Source organism: Salvelinus sp. IW2-2015, linkage group LG13 (genome assembly GCF_002910315.2).
Source record: "Salvelinus sp. IW2-2015 linkage group LG13, ASM291031v2, whole genome shotgun sequence".
NCBI lineage: Eukaryota > Metazoa > Chordata > Actinopteri > Salmoniformes > Salmonidae > Salvelinus > Salvelinus sp. IW2-2015.
Window position 1 is genome coordinate 19,841,199 of NC_036853.1, and position 18,496 is coordinate 19,859,694.

The 18,496-nt window shown below is 44.2% G+C and overlaps 1 protein-coding gene across 1 annotated transcript in view; it reads left to right on the forward strand.

Annotated features, from left to right (window-relative positions):
- LOC111972260 (ras-specific guanine nucleotide-releasing factor RalGPS2) overlaps window positions 1-18,496 on the forward strand; it is a 163,753-nt gene that overhangs the window by 74,368 nt on the left and 70,889 nt on the right. Inside the window, exon 6 of the mRNA XM_070445986.1 lies at window positions 8,887-8,970. Within this exon, the coding sequence (XP_070302087.1) occupies window positions 8,887-8,970 (84 nt within the window). The remainder of the gene's footprint in view (window positions 1-8,886; window positions 8,971-18,496) is intronic.

Below are 18,496 nucleotides of genomic sequence, written 5' to 3' on the forward strand. Positions count from 1 at the left end.
AAAAAATAAAAAATTTACTTAATTTTTCTGTTTTGATTTTTAAAATTTAATAATAATAAAATACATAATTTGAAGAAAAAACATAAATTATCTTCATATCTTGCCGTAAAATACTTTAATCTCAATATAAGACCAGTTAAATGTAAAAATAAAAAAGTTGTAATGTTCTCTTACTTAGAAAATAGTATAGATCATATAGGCCTAGATGATATCCCAAAAAACTAACAATATAAGGAATTCATACATTTTCAGTAATGTATGAATTATTTTCAAATCTGTGCGGTAAACTCAAAGTATTCAATAATTTTGATGGAATCAAGGCATTAAAATGTACCAGAGGCCACCAAAATAGAGCTTGTTCAGCAAAAGATTATTAACCCCGGCCCGGGGAATCCTGGGTGTCTACTTTTTCTATTTGGCTGGCTATGCCATGTGCTTGTGGAAAACACTGCTTGGCATCAGCCTCCTTTTCATAGCAGAGTGATTAAATCAGACATTATTTATTTTATCAAGAACACAGTGGGCCATTTACAAGAATGTGTTTTCCATAACTGATTGTGTGTGTGTGTGTGATTAAGCCAGACATGACCATTATGATGCAAGAACTGACATGGAGCAGATGGTTTGAGTTGAGCCTGAAAGTAAAGTTTCTCCCTAGAAGAGATGGAGAAAAGCCTCAGAGTGAAGTGTAAGAGTGGACTGACTGGTTTATCTGTAGTATTGTCCCACTGGGCACAGATTTCAACGTTTATTTTATGTTGGTTCAACGTAATTCCTTTGAAATTACATACGAACAATGTTGGTTCAACCAGTGTGTGCCCAGTGAGGTGTGTCTTCTCTTATAAACTCAAAAAAAAATAAACTTTGAAATGTATTTCAAAGATAATTCGTAAATTTAAAATAACTTCACAGATCTTCATTGTAAAGGGTTTAAACACTGTTTCCCATGCTTGTTCAATGAACCATAAACAATTAATGAACATGTAGCTCTGGAATGGTCGTTAAGACACTAACAGCTTACAGACAGTAGGGAATTAAGGTCACAGTTATGAAAACTTAGGACACTAAAGAGGCCTTTTTACTGACTCTGAAAAACACCAAAAGAAAGATGCCCAGGGTCCCTGCTCATCTGCGTGAACGTGCCTTAGGCATGCTGCAAGGAGGCATGAGGACTGCAGATGTGGCCAGGGCAATAAATTGCAATGTCCGTACAGTGAGATGCTTAAGACAGCGCTACAGGGAGACAGGACAGACAGACAGCTGATCGTCCTCGCAGTGGCAGACCACGTGTAACAACACCTGCACAGGATCGGTACATCCGAACATCACACCTGCGGGAAAGGTACAGGATGGCAACAACAACTGCCTGAATTACACCAGGAACGCACAATCCCTCCATCGGTGCTCAGACTGTCCGCAATAGGCTGAGAGAGGCTGGACTGAGGACTTGTAGGCCTGTTGTAAGGCACGTCCTCACCAGACATCCCCGGCAACAACGTCGCCTATGGGCACAAACCCACCGTCGCCGGACCAGACAGGAGTGGCAAAAAGTGCTCTTCACTGACGAGTCGCGGTTTAGTCTCACCAGGGGTGATGGTCGGATTCGTGTTTATCGTCAAAGGAATGAGCGTTACACTGGGGCCGGTACTCTGGAGCGGGATCGAGGTGGAGGGTACGTCATGGTCTGGGGCGGTGTGTCACAGCATCATCGTACTGAGCTTGTTGTCATTGCAGGCAATCTCAACGCTGTGTGTTACAGGGAAGACATCCTCCTTCCTCATGTGGTACCCTTCCCTGAAGGCTCATCCTGACATGAGCCTCCAGCATGACAATGCCACCAGCCATACTGCTCGTTCTGTGCGTGATTTCCTGCAAGGCAGGAATGTCAGTCTTCTGCCATGGCCAGCGAAGAGCCCGGATCTCAATCCTGTTGTGCACATCTGGAACCTGTTGGATCGGAAGGTGAGGGCTAGGGCCATTCCCCCCAGAAATGTCCAGGAACTTGCAGGTGCCTTGGTGGAAGAGTGGGGTAACATCTCACATCAAGAACTGGCAAATCTGGTGCAGTCCATGAGGATTAGATATACTGCAGTACTTAATGCAGCTGGTGGCCACACAAGAAACGGACACTTTTGATTTTGACCACCCCCCCCCCTTTGTTCAGGGACACATTATTCCATATCTGTTAGTCACATGTCTGTGGAACTTGTTCAGTTTATGTCTGTTGTTGAATCTTATGTTCACACAAATATTTACACATGTTAAGTTTGCTGAAAATAAAGGCAGTTTACAGTGAYAGGACGTTTCTTTCTTTGCTGAGTTTATTATTTTATACCTGTCCAATAGAACAGGGAATCTTCAACTCTATCGATTTCATAATTTGCAACACGTTAAATGTTTCAGCTCACTGTCCTCCACAGGTGCTATAGGTAGCTGGTAGCCTATTGGACGTGTAAGATGACAGTGACATCCAGTTCTCTGAGTCTCCCTCAACAGCTTCTGGACCTGTTTTTTTCTGGGAATTGGAAAAATATATAAAAAAGAGACAGATTCATAGAGGGGGATGAAAGGGGAGAGAGGGGGAAAGAAGTTGTTGAGCTGCTGAAAATGTGTAACTGAAGCCATGTCTTTCTAGTGTAGTTTACAAGCGCCGTTTTATSAAAGGTTATTTCTAGCCCTGGCCAGGTCTGGTTCTGGTTAGAGAAGAGTGACGTGGGTCCGATTGGATCCTGGCTAGAGAGAGACTGTAGATAGCATTTCATCCTGTTGTCTCTGTCCTCCTCTCTCTCCCCTCCATCTCTGTGTAGCGCCATCTCTCTCCATATGCTCATCTGTCTGTTTTGGTGCTGAAACATGAACAGTGCAAGAGAGAACTAGTGTAAAAGAGACATGTTTTTACCCTGTGGTTACATCAACAGCAGGGGAAGTAAATTAGGTTTTGGCGGGCAGAGATTGTTTTTGGCTTGTAGGGAAGTGGCATCAGATAGCTCAAATACATACCGCTGAGTGGTATGCCAGTTCCCTTAGAAGTTTGTAGCCACCACACACAGACAGAGAGACACACTGGAAATAGAAAACACGCTCAACTTCTCCCAAGCATGGACCAGGGCCCTCATAGTTTTTAAAGATCACATACAGTACCAGTCAAAGGTTTGGACACTTACTCATTCAAGGGTTTTTATTATTATTATTTTTACTATTTTCTACATTGAAGAATAATAGTGAAGACATCAACTATGAAATAGCAGATATGGAATCATGTAGTAACAGTGTTTAACAAATTAAAATATATTTTAGTTTCTTCAAAGTAGCCACCCTTTGCCTTGATGACAGCTTTGCACTCTATTGGCATTCTCTCAACCAGCTTCATCTGGAATGCTTTTCCAACAGTCTTGAAGGAGTTCCCACATATGCTGAGCACTTGTTGGCTGATTTTCATTCACTCTGCGGTTCAACTCATCCCAAACCATCTCAATTGGGTTGAGGTCAGGTGATTGTGGAGGCCAGGTCATCTGATGCAGCACTCCATCACTTTTCTTCTTGGTCAAATAGCCTTTACACAGCCTGAAGGTGTGTTGGGTTATGAAGCTGGTTGAGAGAATGACAAGCATGTGCAAAGCTATCATCAAGGCAAAGGGTGGCTACTTTGAAGAAAATTAACTAATAAACCTTTTTGGTTACTACAGTTGAAGTCGGAAGTTTACATGCACTTAGGTTGGCGTCATTAACTTGTTTTTCAACCACTCCACACATTTCTTGTTAACAAACTCTAGTTTTGACAAGTCGGTTAGGACATCTACTTTGTGCATGACAAGTATTTTTTCCAACAATTGTTTACAGACAGATTATTTCACTTATAATTCAATGTATCACAATTCCAGTGGGTCAGAAGTTTACATACTTTAAGTTGACTGTGCCTTTGAACAACTTGGAAAATTCCAGAAAATGATGTCATGGCTTTAGAAGCTTCTGATAGGCTAATTGACATCATTTGAGTAATTTGGAAGTGTACCTCTGGATGTATTTCAAGGCCTACCTTCAAACTCAGTGCCTCTTTGCTTGGCATCATGGGAAAATCAAAAGAAATCAGCCAAGACCTCAGAWTTTTTTTTTGTAGACCTCCACAAGTCTGGTTCATCTTTGGGAGCAATTTCCAAATGCCTGAAGGTACCACGTTCATCTGTACAAACAATATTACGCAAGTTTAAACCTCATGGGACCACACAGTCGTCATACCGCTCAGGGAAGAGACTCGTTCTGTCTCCTAGAGATGAACGTACTTTGGTGCGAAAAGCGCAAATCAATCCCAGAACAACAGCAAAGGACCTTGTGAAGATACTGGAGGAAACAGGTACTGAAGTGTCTATATCCACAGTAAAACGAGTCCTATATCGACATTACCTCATAGGCTGCTCCGCAAGGAAGAATCCACTGCTACAAAAAAAAACATTTAAAAAAAAAAGCCAGACTACGGTTTGCAACTGCACATGGGGACGAAGACCGTACTTTTTGGAGAAATGTCCTCTGGTCTGATGAAACAAAAATAGAACTGTTTGGCCATAATGACCATCGTTATGTTTGGAGGAAAAAGCAGGATGCTTGCAAGCTGAAGAACACCATCCCAACCCGGGAAGTACGGGGTTGGCAGCATGTTGTGGGGGTGCTTTGCTGTAGGAGGGACTGGTGCACTTCACAAAGTAGATGGCATCATGAGGCAGGAAAATTATGTGGGTATAAGTCAAGGTATTGGAGTGGCCATCACAAAGCCCAGCTTGTGGAAGGCTACCCAAAATGTTTGACCCAAGTTAAACAATTTAAAAGCAATGCTACCAAATACTAATTGAGTGTATGTAAACTTCTGACCTACTGGGAATGTGATGAAATAAATAAAAGCTGAAATAAATAACTACTATTATTCTGACATTTCACATTCATAAAATGAAGTGGTGATCCTAACTGACCTAAGACAGGGAATTTTTACTAGGATTAAATGTCAGGAATTGTGAAAGCCAATATATTTATACTAAGTTAAGGTGTATGTAAACTTCCGACTTCAACTGTATATATTTTTATGTATACATTTTTCTTCTTCTGGATTTTGACATTTCTCCCGCGATCCCATTTTCATATCATGTGACCCCTAGTTTGGGAACCGCTGGTCTACGTGTTTGTGTCTGATCACATCGCTCCTCTCATACCATTTTATGAGCCATGACATTAGCTGTGTGGGAAAGTGAACAGGATAGGAGTATAACGGACATTATAGGCCTAGCGCTTCTGGAAAACCCATCTCCTACACATCATGTAAAACCAGCCATGTAGGGAACAGGGATGCATACATATTCGCAGGATATGATGAACTAACCACCACCCAACATATAACACTAGCTAACAGGGGGCTGGCGCTGGGGAATGAAGCGCTGTCTGAGATGCATTTTTACACCAACATTTCATAGGTCTTCCTAGAGGCAGGCGAGGTAATGGTCTGAATGCCAATCAGGCGTCAGCGCTGCAGGAAATGTTTTTGTGGTATTCAGAAGACTGCCGCTCAGATAATTAGGATTGTCTCTTACTGCCTTTCAGTCTCCTGGCCTTACAGCACAGGCCTGGATGTAATTTTACCACACACAAGTTACTTTCCATTACGATTGCTGTCAACCTTAGTCAACCTCCCTCTCCCCTCCTTTCTCTCTCTCTCCCCCCTCTCCTCTAGCTCCAGCTGATTCTCTCGTTCTGGTCTGGTCCACAGGGTGTGTGGAGCTCCAGGTTTCCACTGTGTTGACTGAAACAAGGCCCAGAGAAGTGGCTGTGGTATCTCACGTTAGATCGGCTCTGTTAGTGGTTTGGCTGGAGCTGCTTTAGCTGTGTGTGTGTGTGTGAGAACTTCAAAATACATGCTGTCGAATCATCTGTCAGTTAGTCAGGGGTATGTGTACTGTATTGCTGATTTTAGAACTAGAAAGCGGTGAGGGTAGTACTGGGCTGGGACCAACTACAACCGCCAAGACAACCACTGCATCTCAAATAATCATGTTGACTTTAATGCAAATGTACGCTCAAAGCGCAAGGCAATGTCACCGATTCGACAATGGCATGGCTCAGACATGACATAAATCAAATGGACCAAGTGGCAAATGGTGTTACACAACAGACTGGAGCTGTTTGTTAGGGTAATATCATTGATTGATTCTGTGACTTTGATTCTGGTACTTGATCCTGGCGATCACCCCTAGGCCAGGACATTGTGGAAACTAGTGGAACCCATCTGTGGTTTGTTTCAGCAGGCTGACTGCACTTTACTAGCCCCATTAAAGTTCTCTACTGAACGCTTCTACCTCGTCAAACCTCTCTTCACACACTCACCAGGACCACCTCGTCAAACCCAGGCACTAAAGGGCCATCTGTGTTGAGCTGTTTTAAAGCTCTGTGTTGTTTTTAATGCCTATAGAGTGAAATGGGATGATAAAGTTATGAAGTCGTAACGGCTTTTGAATTAGCTGTACAACAGTTCCCTGCTGATTTTACACACACCAGTTGTAATTGGGACAGCTTATGAGATAGCGTTGTAAGTAGGGCCCTTTCTGTTATGAGGTATCATTTAAGGTTTCCTTTAGTTCAGATGAGAGGAATTTGTTGTTGGGTTAGGGTTATAAAGTTTTAGGTTAAGGTTATGAGGGAATGGCAGGTGGCTGGGTGCTGCCTTCTACACTGCTGGMGGATGGAGTGAGTTAAACCCCCACACCATGTCAGGTGCTTTGAGACCTAGTGAAATATTTCTATTGAATTGAGCTTATTCAAGGTTTGTGTGTGCAGGGCCAAACATGTACACCTGCCAAATGCAGGTAGATTTTGTTATTGGTGGGTAAGATGTCTATTTTACCAGCCACGTTGGCGGGTGGTCAGGCTCCACTGTGCAAGCATTTCAATCGCATTTGTGAATAAAAATAGTTAAGTATGATCACATTTATAGTAAAATAAATGCAGTTTTCAAGTATTTCCCTCGTTTTGTTTTATAGCTGGTAAATTAATCGCATAAAGTCCGTATATAGCCTATTCCACCTCTCGCTGCAACACTGCTTGGTGGGGGCTGATGTGCGCACGTGAAGAYCTGAGTGAAATATAAATATTTTAGAAGCACAGGCATAGAAGTTGGTCAAATTTACTTGAAACGAAAGTCTACAGAAGTGAGACTTTGTCCTTGTTTCTTGGCTATTTACATTGTTTTGTTTTTCTCTGTTTCAACTAGCAGGGAAGAGAAGACCGCTCTTCTACTCGACATACTCAATCACACAGGCACAAACATGACTCGAGTCACAGTAACCTCCAGGGGCAGGTGAACATTTTTCTCGTCTGTGATATTTTGGTTAAGACTCGGGTCACAAAAAAAGGAAATTAAACAATATACCACATTTTAGTTCTTAATAGTAATACAATTATTGTTTTAGAAACATTACAAAGCATGTCTGTTCTTTTTTTACATTTACCTGCCACAGTGGCTGGTGGACCAAAAAGTTAAGTGTGTGATAATAAATAACATCTCATATGAGACGTTTTCACTACAATTGTCTTCCCCTGGGATCTACAATAGTCCTTTATTGTATACCTTTATTGTATATCCATCTCCCTCTCGCTCTAACTCAGTCTCCCAATGGAACATCCCAATCTGGGAGCCATTATTAGGAGATGGAGAATGGTGGAGGAGTGAGATGGAGGGGATGAGTGACAGCCAGAGGGGAGCGCATGGTTAAGGAGGAATGTAGGTTAAATAAATGAGTGCTGTAAGAGATGTGACAGCTGGCACCACTGGGCTACCACACACACACACACACACACACACATACACACAGGGGGTTCCCACTCAGTGGTGTAGAGTGTCTGTCAGGGCAGCAATTTAACAGTTTTACTGAGGCCTGCTAAAAGCTGCTGTCAGGAGGCTCTGGACCTTTGCTCTCTCTCTCCCTTTCTTCCTCTTTGCCATCAGTCTCTCTCCACTCCACTCCAACCCACCAAGCTCCGCTCCTGTTGTTCTCGATACAGGGGCCATCTCCTCTGCTGTCTTAGAAATGATGATGCTGAAGTTTGAAAGCACCCACTCACGCATGTCTTTTTTTAATATCTGTGAAATACTTGTTCCCCTCCACACAGAAACACACACAGGGCCATTGCATATGATTTATTTGGGCCAGGGTGTGTGTGTGGCTCACTGGCCCAGATTGTTTGGAGCTAGGGGTGGTGGAGGTTGTTGCTTCCAGACAGACAATCAGGCAGCCAGTCTCGGAGGTGGTCATCAAGAGAGTAGTTCAGCTGATTAATAGAGAATACAACACGTTTTCCTACTGTTCCATCACTGTGTCCCTTGCCCCCTGGCAAATCTCTGGCTCCGTGATCATGTCCCTGACCCCCAAATAATGCCCATGACCCCTGATCCAGTCTGCTGTGCCCAGAGAGGGCTCTCCTCCCCCTGCGCTGTCTGTCTGTGGTCTCCTCTCTCAGGGCTAGTTCAGAGTCTGTCCAAGTGCACCATTATCGATTGCTCCCCTCTGATTGGGATAGTTACTTACCCTTATGACAACTCTGACACTGCTACCCTTCAGCTCTCTGTTTCTGACCTAAAACACCTACTCCTCCCTCTCTCTCACTTATGACCGTGTCCCAATGTGCCCCCTTCCCTCTCAGTGAACTGTTAAAAACAGACCGAGTTTGTCCTTGGTGGAATACACTAACTCTTTACTCCGTTCAAGAATGTCTGTCCCGGAGTGTGCTTTGTATAAATCTGTGTTAATGACTTATTTAGGAGCTGCTGAACCTGTGGATGCGTGCACCATGTAAATCTGTGACTGTGTTTTATGTAAACTTCTGGCTAAGTGTGTATGTTTGTGTGTTTAGGAGCTGTCAAGTTGTGGCTGGAACAAGAAGGAGAAGCACAGCTCTGCCCCTAATGCTGTGGCCTTCACCCGCAGGTTCAACCAGGTAATGCACACACAGGCAGGAAAGTGGGGGTGGATAGGGGGAGAAATGTTCCCCTGGAGCTGAGTTATGAGCTTTGGCTAGCAAATAATGGAGAGATTAAATCCTCTCCTCTTTCCTCCTCTTCGATCATCACCACATCCCAAATCATCCTCTCTTTCCTAATCCTTTGTTTTGGAGCTTGGAGGGTGTCATGGTAACAAAACGGACCTCCTGCTGACTTGTTGACTCATCTTACATAGGGAACACACACACACACACACACACACACTCCGTTGACATATCTCACAGCAGTGCATTCGTCTGTATTCTGTACCTGACACTTTGGCCCTTTAGAGCCCTGAATACGACACAATCCATCATCTAAAAATATCCCCTTTGTCCTATTGTCTTAGCCTGCTCTTTCTCTCTCTTTCTCTCTCGGTCTCTCTTTCTCTCTCGGTCTCTTTCTCTCTCGGTCTCTCAAATCCTATCGGTCTCTCAAATCCTATCGGTCTCATCAGACTGGGTTCTGTCCATGATACGGCTAATAAACACTGAAGAGACCTGAGAGACTTTCTTTCCCAACACTCTGTCCTTAGCTGGCCTTCACTGTCTCTGGTGTTTGTTTAAACTGTTTGAACACGTTTCTCTGTGGTCTGATAATGTGTTTGTGCATGGTTTTAGTACATTTGGGTATTTGTGTTTTGAGCGCGTGTGCATGAGTACAATTGAGCTCACGTGTAAAGTCATCAGCAGGAAGCCCTCTAATGATGCACGGGCAGCCTTACCCTTTTATCCTGCTCCGTGTCTCCTTCTTCCCCTTTTCCTCTCTCCCATCTCCCTGGTCTCTCCCCCTGTCCATTTGAATGTCTTTACTACCCTCCATCTTCTCCCTGCCCCTTTAAGAGTGTCTTTAAGACCCCGCAGACTCCGTATGAGATGATGTTAGAGGAATGTGTTTCTGTGGAAAGTTCCCCAAACGGCCGTTACAGATGTTAGTTAGCTGCACATCACAGGGCCAGCCGGCCGGCAGGCAGGCAGGCAGGCAACAGCCAAGTAAAAGGAGCCTTGTGAATAATGGGGCTTAGGCAGGGAGAGGTCCTTAGCATGAGCTACAGTCTTAGCAGTCTTCCTTCAACTCTGTTATTGGCAGCAGGCTTTGGATGACAAGGGGAAGGCTGCCATCTTTCAGTAATGCTCAAGCTCAAACCCATAGGTTGTTAGATAAATAGTAAACCAGACTAACTATTATCTGAATTGACCTTTTTTGCACTAACTCTTTTGACTCATCACATACGCTGCTGTTACTGTTTATTATCTATACTGTTGCCTAGTCACTTTATCCCTACCTATTTGTACATATCTACCTCAATTACCTCGTGTCCCTGCACATCGACTCTGTACTGGTACACCGTGTATATAGCCAAGTTAGTGCTAGAGTTGTCACTATCGATCCGGGTTAGATCCCGGGCTGTGTCGTCTGGGTTAGGGGAGGGTTTGGCAGGCCGAGATTTCTTTGTTCCATCACGCTCTAGCAACTCCTGTGGCGAGCCGGGCGCATGCATGCTGACACGGTCGCCAGTTGGACAGTGTTTCCTCCGACACATTGGTGCGGCTGTCTTCCGGGTTAAGCGAGCACTGTGTCAAAAAGCAGTGCGGCTTGGCAGGGTTGTGTTTCGGAGGACGCATGGCTCTCGACCTTCGCCTCTCCCGAGTCTGTACGGGAGTTGCAGRGATGTGACAAGACTGTAACTACTGTACCAATAAGATATCACGAAATTGGGGAGAAAAGGGGGTAAAAAGTAGAATTCTTAAAAAATATATATGTAATGCATTTCTTTTCCCTATTATTTGAAAAAAATAAAGATCTCTGCTTTGTTGGGAAGGGCCCGTAAGTAAGCATTTCAATGTTAGTCTACATCTGTTTACTAAGCATGTAACAAATACCATTTGATTTGAGCTATCTCCATACTGCTTTGCCATTTCTTCATGTTGTTCTGAAAACACTGGATAGATTACGGTTTTGGATTGAGTATATACACCATATATACAAAACTATTTCCGCTACACCCGTTGCTGATAGTTGCATAAAGTTGAGTACACAGCCATACAATCTCCATAGACAAACATTGGCAGTAGAATGGCCTTACTGAAGAGCTCAGTGACTTTCAACGTGGCACCATCAGAGGATGCCACCTTTCCAACAAGTCAGTTTGTCAAACTGTAAAACCCCGGTCAACTGTTTGGAATGAGATGTTCGATTAGCAGGTGCCCACATACTTTTGGTTATGTAGTGTAGGTTGGTATGCCTGACGAGGGGTAGGTATAGAGTGGGATGTAGTGGATAGGGAAGGAGAGGATGGTTTAGGGATGAAGAGAAGTGAAAAGGATTAAAGGGGATGGGGGAGGTTAGGTGTAGAGTTAAAGAAGGTTGGAGAAGGGTAGATAATGTTCTGGGTGAATGGGGGCTGAGGTAAGGCTAGAGCGGTCTGGAGGGGCCCTGGGGTAAGGCTGGAGGGGCCCTGGGGTAAGGCTGGAGGGGCCCTGGGGTAAGGCTGGAGGGGCCCTGGGGTAAGGCTGGAGGGGCCCTAGGAGGAGACTGAGGTATGGCTGGATGGGGGTGGGAGGAGACTGAGGTATGGCTGGATGGGGGTGGGAGGAGACTGAGGTATGGCTGGATGGGGGTGGGAGGAGACTGAGGTATGGCTGGCGGTAACGGAGTGGCTATTTAAAGGGATACGGCAATATTTGTTTGTTCTACTTACCCAGAGTCAGATGAACTTGTGGATACCATTTTTATATATATATACAGTGGGGAGAACAAGTATTTGATACACTGCCGATTTTGCAGATTTTCCTACTTACAAAGCATGTAGAGGTCTGTAATTTTTATCATAGGTACACTTCAACTGTGAGAGACGGAATCATCTAAAACAAAAATCCCGAAAATCACATTGTATGATTTTTAAGTAATTAATTAGCATTTTATTGCATGACATAAGTATTTGATACATCAGAAAAGCAGAACTTAATATTTGGTACAGAATCCTTTGTTTGCAATTACAGAGATCATACGTTTCCTGTAGTTCTTGACCAGGTTTGCACACACTGCAGCAGGGATTTTGGCCCACTCCTCCATACAGACCTTCTCCAGATCCTTCAGGTTTCGGGGCTGTCGCTGGGCAATACGGACTTTCAGCTCCCTCCAAAGATTTTCTATTGGGTTCAGGTCTGGAGACTGGCTAGGCCACTCCAGGACCTTGAGATACTTCTTACGGAGCCACTCCTTAGTTGCCCTGGCTGTGTGTTTCGGGTCGTTGTCATGCTGGAAGACCCAGCCACGACCCATCATCAATGCTCTTACTGAGGGAAGGAGGTTGTTGGCTAAGATCTCGCAATACATGGCCCCATCCATCCTCCCCTCAATACGGTGCAGTCGTCCTGTCCCCTTTGCAGAAAAGCATCCCCAAAGAATGATGTTTCCACCTCCATGCTTCACGGTTGGGATGGTGTTCTTGGGGTTGTACTCATCCTTCTTCTTCCTCCAAACACGGCGAGTGGAGTTTAGACCAAAAAGCTCTATTTTTGAATCATCAGACCACATGACCTTCTCCCATTCCTCCTCTGGATCATCCAGATGGTCATTGGCAAACTTCAGACGGGCCTGGACATGCGCCTGCTTGAGCAGGGGGACCTTATGTGCGCTGCAGGATTTTAATCCATGACGGCGTAGTGTGTTACTAATGGTTTTCTTTGAGACTGTGGTCCCAGCTCTCTTCAGGTCATTGACCAGGTCCTGCCGTGTAGTTCTGGGCTGATCCCTCACCTTCCTCATGATCATTGATGCCCCACGAGGTGAGATCTTGCATGGAGCCCCAGACCGATGGTCACCTGCCGTAGGCTACTTATTATACATTACGTGTGAAACATTATATAAGGATTATATAGAGATTCAATCAATGTGTTGTGGGGGGAGATTCTCCATATAGTCAATAAAAGGTTGCCAAATTCTGTAAAATGTCTAACTTATTCCTCAAGCAGTAAGTAATTTTCTCCAGTGGGATACAACTATTACCTTCCGATAGCCACATTGCAACTGGCAGGGAGGAATCCAATTTCCATTTCAAGGCAATACATTTCTTGGCAATCGCTAGCAATATTTCTGTTAGCTTTATAGTATGGCTTTGCCTAAGATCAGTGTTTAGTAAAGTTGCCCAGTAGACAGACCTCCGGGTCTAAAGGGAATGCAACCCCGTGAATTGAGGATATTGTATCGCATACCCCCTGCCAGAAACCGTGTAGTTTTGAACACTGCCAAGTGGAATGGAGGAATGTTCCTTCATCTGAGCCACATCTAAAACATAGGGAGGAGATATCAGGGTTGAACTTGTGCAGTCTAGATGGGGTGATATAGAGCTGATGGAGGAAATTAAACTGGATCAGTCTGTATCTGGAGTTCAATGTGGATGTAACACCATCCCTGCATAGGTCACTCCATAGACCCTCATCAAGATCAATACCCAGATCTTTTTCCCATCTAAGTCGGGGTTTATCTAGCTCAGGCAGTGTTAGTCCTGACATAAGAGCATCGTAAACACGGGAAATGGTCTTGAACAGTGGTTGGTCTGCGTGGCAGAGTTGTTCAATAGGTGACATCTTAGATAGGTTCCATTGTCCCTTGAGTCACCCTAATAAAGTTTCGTAGTTGTAGGTAGCTAAAGAAGTCCCTGTTAGGCAAGTGGTATTTCTGTTTCAGCTGATCAAAAGACATAAGAACTCCCTCCTCGTAACAATGTTCCAGAAGAGTGATCCCCTTATCAGACCATGGTCTAAAGTTACTATTCTGGAAAAACATAGGAATCAATCTATTGTTCCATAAAGGGGTTTTAGGGGAAAGGAATCCCCCTTGTCCGAACAGCTCATGCAGTTTGCACCATGCCAGGACAGAATGTATGATTAAAGGGTTGTCTGTGGTGGTTTTTATAGATTTTCTGCCCCAGTGTCATTTACCTCAAGCTTTTCAATGTTCAACCATGAGGGAGAGGGACCATTGTCAAACCTCTGAGCCAGAAACCTAGACTGTGCAGCCCAGTAGTACATTCTAAAATTGGGGAGATTTAAGCCCCCTTGACTGTAATCAAGGGTCAGTTTATCCAGGCCAACCCTAGGGGTTTTGCCGTGCCAGATAAACCGTCTGGTCAGCTTGTCGAGAGAGGAAAAGAATGCTGCGGGAACAGGGATAGGGAGAGATTGAAACAGATATAGAAATCTGGGCAGGACATTCATTTTAATTARATTGATTCTACCCAGTAGAGTGAGAGGTAAGTCCATCCATTTACAAAGGTCACCCTCCACCTTTTGCAACAAACTGGCCAGATTGAGTTTATAGAGGTTGTTCAGATTACCATCCACCATTATGGCCAAATATGTGAAGCCCATAGGCGACCATCTAAAAGGAAACTTGTGCTTGATGGTATGATGGTCAAAGACAGACAACGGTAAGATTTCGCTTTTATCAAAATTGACCTTATATCCAGAGAAAGAACTATAACACTGTAGTAGGATCTGCAATTGAGAGAGGGAGTGTTCTGGGTTTGTTAGAAATAAGATAAGGTCGTCCGCAAAGAGTGATAATTTATGGGTATGGGGGCCCACCTCAAAGCCATGTATGTCAGGGCACGTTCTAATAGCCTCAGCCAACGGTTCGATGGCGAGGGCAAATAGGTGGGGGCTAATTGGGCAACCTTGTCTGTTCCCCCTATAGAGAGGGAAAGAGGAGGAAGTAATCCCATTGGTAGCAATCATAGCTTTAGGAGATCTGTAGAGTGATTTTATCAAATTTACAAACACGGTACCTAAACCAAACTTTTCCAAGACGCGAAAGAGGTATGGCCATTCAACCCTATCAAAGGCCTTTTCAGCGTCGAGGGAGACTGCGACACTAGGTATTTTGTTTTTGTTAGCAAGGTGAATTATATCAAAGAACCTTCTGAGATTATTGGAGGACAATCTATTAATTATGAAGCCAGTCTGATCTGGGTTGACCAACAGGGGAAGACATGACTCCAGTCTCTTAGATAGCCTCTTGGTGACCAGTTTACAATCTGTGTTAAGGAGAGAGATTGGTCTATAGGAGGCGCACTTTAGCGMMTTTTTCCCTTTCTAGTGGATTARAGTAATCACTGCTTGAGAGAAAGACTCTGGAAAGCAGTTGTCTTCCCTGGCTTTTTTAATTACCTCCATAAGGTAGGGGACCAACGGCTCCCTAAATTCTTTATAGAACTCTGGAGGGAAGCCATCCTCCCCAGGAGATTTATTAGAAGGTAAGGATTTAATGTGGATACCATTTTTATGTCTCTGTGTGCAGTATGAATGGAGTTAGCGTTCATTTCACAAGCCAATGCAAATGAGTGTTAGCGCAATGACTGGAAGTCTACAGGTGCGATGGCTAGGGTTGGCACAATTACCATATAACCGTGTAACCGACGGTAATGGATGAACTCGGTCTTGAAAATACCGAGGTCATCCATTAAAAAAATATATATACTTTTTTGTGTGTGGAATGAACAGCTGACGGAAGACAGGACGTTCGGTTGTGTCGGTTTCTCCAGTAACAATGTGAAACAAGCGAGGTGTTGTAGCAAACAAGTCTTTGGTTGTCTAGGCAACGCCCCCTTCCCTGCAGCAGCTCACATATGAATAGAGCTTGGAACCTCTAACCCTGGCAATAAATGCAGTAAGGCGTCAATGGAACGCAGACATTCCATTGACCAGATTGGTGCACATTCAATAAATATGATCTTACAAAGTGGATATTCCTCAAATCCTTCATGATTTATGTATTGTAACAGGCCCACAATGTGGTTGCTTAGGGCCGATTTTGAATATTGTTGTCTGTTTTCAAATCAAATGTTATTTGTCACATGCTCTGAATAGAACAGTGAAATGCTTACTTACAAGCCCTTAACCAACAATGCCGTTTTAAGAAAAATAAGTGTTAAGTAAAAAATAGATTAATAAATAAAAAATTCMAAATAAAAGTAACAAATAATTAAAGAGCAGCAGTAAAATAACAATAGCGAGGCTATATACAGGGGGTACTGGTACAGAGTCAAGGTGCGGGACACTGGTTAGTTGAGGTAATATGTAGAGGTAAAGTGACTATGCATAGATAATAAACAGAGTAGCAGCAGTGTAAAGGGGGGGGTCTGGGTAGCCATTTGTTTAGCTGTTCAGGAGTCTTTTATGGCTTGGGGGTAGAAGCTGTTAAGAACTCTTTTGGACCTAGACTTGACGCTCCGGCACTGCTTGCCGTGCGGTAGCAGAGAGAACAGTCAATGACTAGGGTGGCTGGAGTCTTTGACAATTTTTAGGGCCTTCCTCTGAGACCGCCTGGTATAGAGGTCCTGGATGGCAGGAAGCTTGGCCCCAATGATGTACTGGGCCATACGCACTACCCACTGTAGTGCCTTGTGGTCGGAGGCAGAGCTGTTGTCATACCAGGCAATGATGCAACCAATCAGGATGCTCTCGATGGGGCAGCTGTAGAACCTTTTGAGGTTGTAGAACTTTTTGAGGTTGTTGTCCTAGTACCACACTGCCAGGTCTCTGACCTCCTCCCTATAGGCTGTCTCATCGTTGTCGGTGATCAGGCCTACCACTGTTGTATTGAGGATCAGTGTGGGGGATGTGTTATCTACCCTTACCACCTGGGGGTAGCCCGTCAGGAATTCCAGGATCCATTTGCAGATGGAGGTGTTTAGTCCCAGGTTCCTTAGCTTAGTGATGAGCTTTGAGGGCACTATGGTGTTGAACGCTGAGCTGTAGTCAATAAACAGCATTCTCACATAGGTGTTCCTTTTGTCCAGGTGAGAAAGGGCAGTGTGGAGTGCAATATAGATTTCATCATCTGTGGATCTGTTGTGGCGGTATGCAAATTGGAGTGGGTCTAGGATTTCTGGGACAATGGTGTTGTGAGCCATGACATGTAGAAGTTGTTAATTTTAATGTTTTGAAGAAGTGACTGCTAAATCCTAACTCCTGTTCGTATAAGCTGGTTAGCTAGCATACAGACATCTTTGGTGTTAGTCAGTCGTTTTTTTTAAACTGTAATGCAGTTTATTGGTAACAATGACATGAACATGTGTTGGGGTTGACATCCATACAAGCATTAAACTCAGACTTTTGCCTCAACATAGTGTGAAATACACAATAGCCTAAATGTAAGCTAATTTTTCTGGGGGTCAATGAGGCGACTCAGGATCTTTCCCCCACAGCCCTTTCTTTCCCCCATGCGTTTCAATTGCTATTCCATTGTTCTGTTCAAGTTCAATAGGCCTTTTTAACACTTCTATTTGACTAGTATTCTCATGGGTACACTTGCAATGGCTGCCTGGTATTGTGATGCAATCATTTCCATGGTCATGTAGAATGTTCATTCAAATAACTGATGTGCCTCGTGCACTGGAGTGTCATTTTTGTAATGTTGAATTAGCAAATGACAGCATGTATTGATGGGGATGCCCATTCTATTCATTCTATTTCTATGGCAGCACATGCAGTCAGGAGGAGAGGGGAAAATGTGCGTCTTGTATAAAATAAATTAGCCCCTGACCCTAGCCATGCCCAGCTATAGCCTCTTCAGCACCCAGGCAGTGAGATGGAGCTACCGTAAACTCTCCAGTCCTCTGGTGCTTTTATGAGAGACTCAGCCTATTACAGAACTAATCTGCAGCTATCAGCTGGTGTCTCCATGTTCCATGTTATTTATGATGATTGCGGAGTTGGAGCAGAGCAGCCTGAAATAACAGGGATTTATAAGATCATAAACACCACTGGAAAGACAACTGAGAGCCTCTGCTCTTTCCTCTGGCCTGGCCTGTAGAGTGCACACACATAGACATATGAGGGCGCGCACACACTATTTTAGGCTTCGGGGATTAGGTTTATGAGTTAGGTTTGGGGTAAGGATTTGGTAAATAAGGGTTTGGAATAGGAATACATGTATTACTTTCCAAAAAACCCTGATAATTCACAAAAACAAAGTTGTGTGTGTGGAGGATGTTAGAGGGGGAAAAGTTATGTTCCTACCCTGCAACTCTCCAACCACTTTAATCTCTTGTATGGCTGTGACCCTCAATGGTGCCGGAGTGTAGCAGTACATTTTTCCCACAGTGGTTTTCAGAGCCACCTGCAGTAAGCTGATATCACACACACTCACACTGTCCCTGTGGGGGGTTTGGTCAGTCTGTTAACCAGAGCAACCCCTCCCCTCCCTTCCCCATGTTGCTTCCCCCCTCTGGGCCTGTCTGGGATTCTCATCCGCACAACCCTGCACGTACAGTAGAACCATGATCACAAACACTCTGAAGAAGGGAGGACCTAAAGATTTGGAGAAGGGAAGAGGGAAAGGGAGTGGGAGGAAGAGAGGGACTCCTGGGGAGATGGGAAGATGAAGCAAGCGAGTTGGAAGTGTAAGAGAGGGATGGAGAGAAGTGAGATATGGCTGCACAGGGAAAGTAACGGATAGACAAAGCTGACTTCAGGG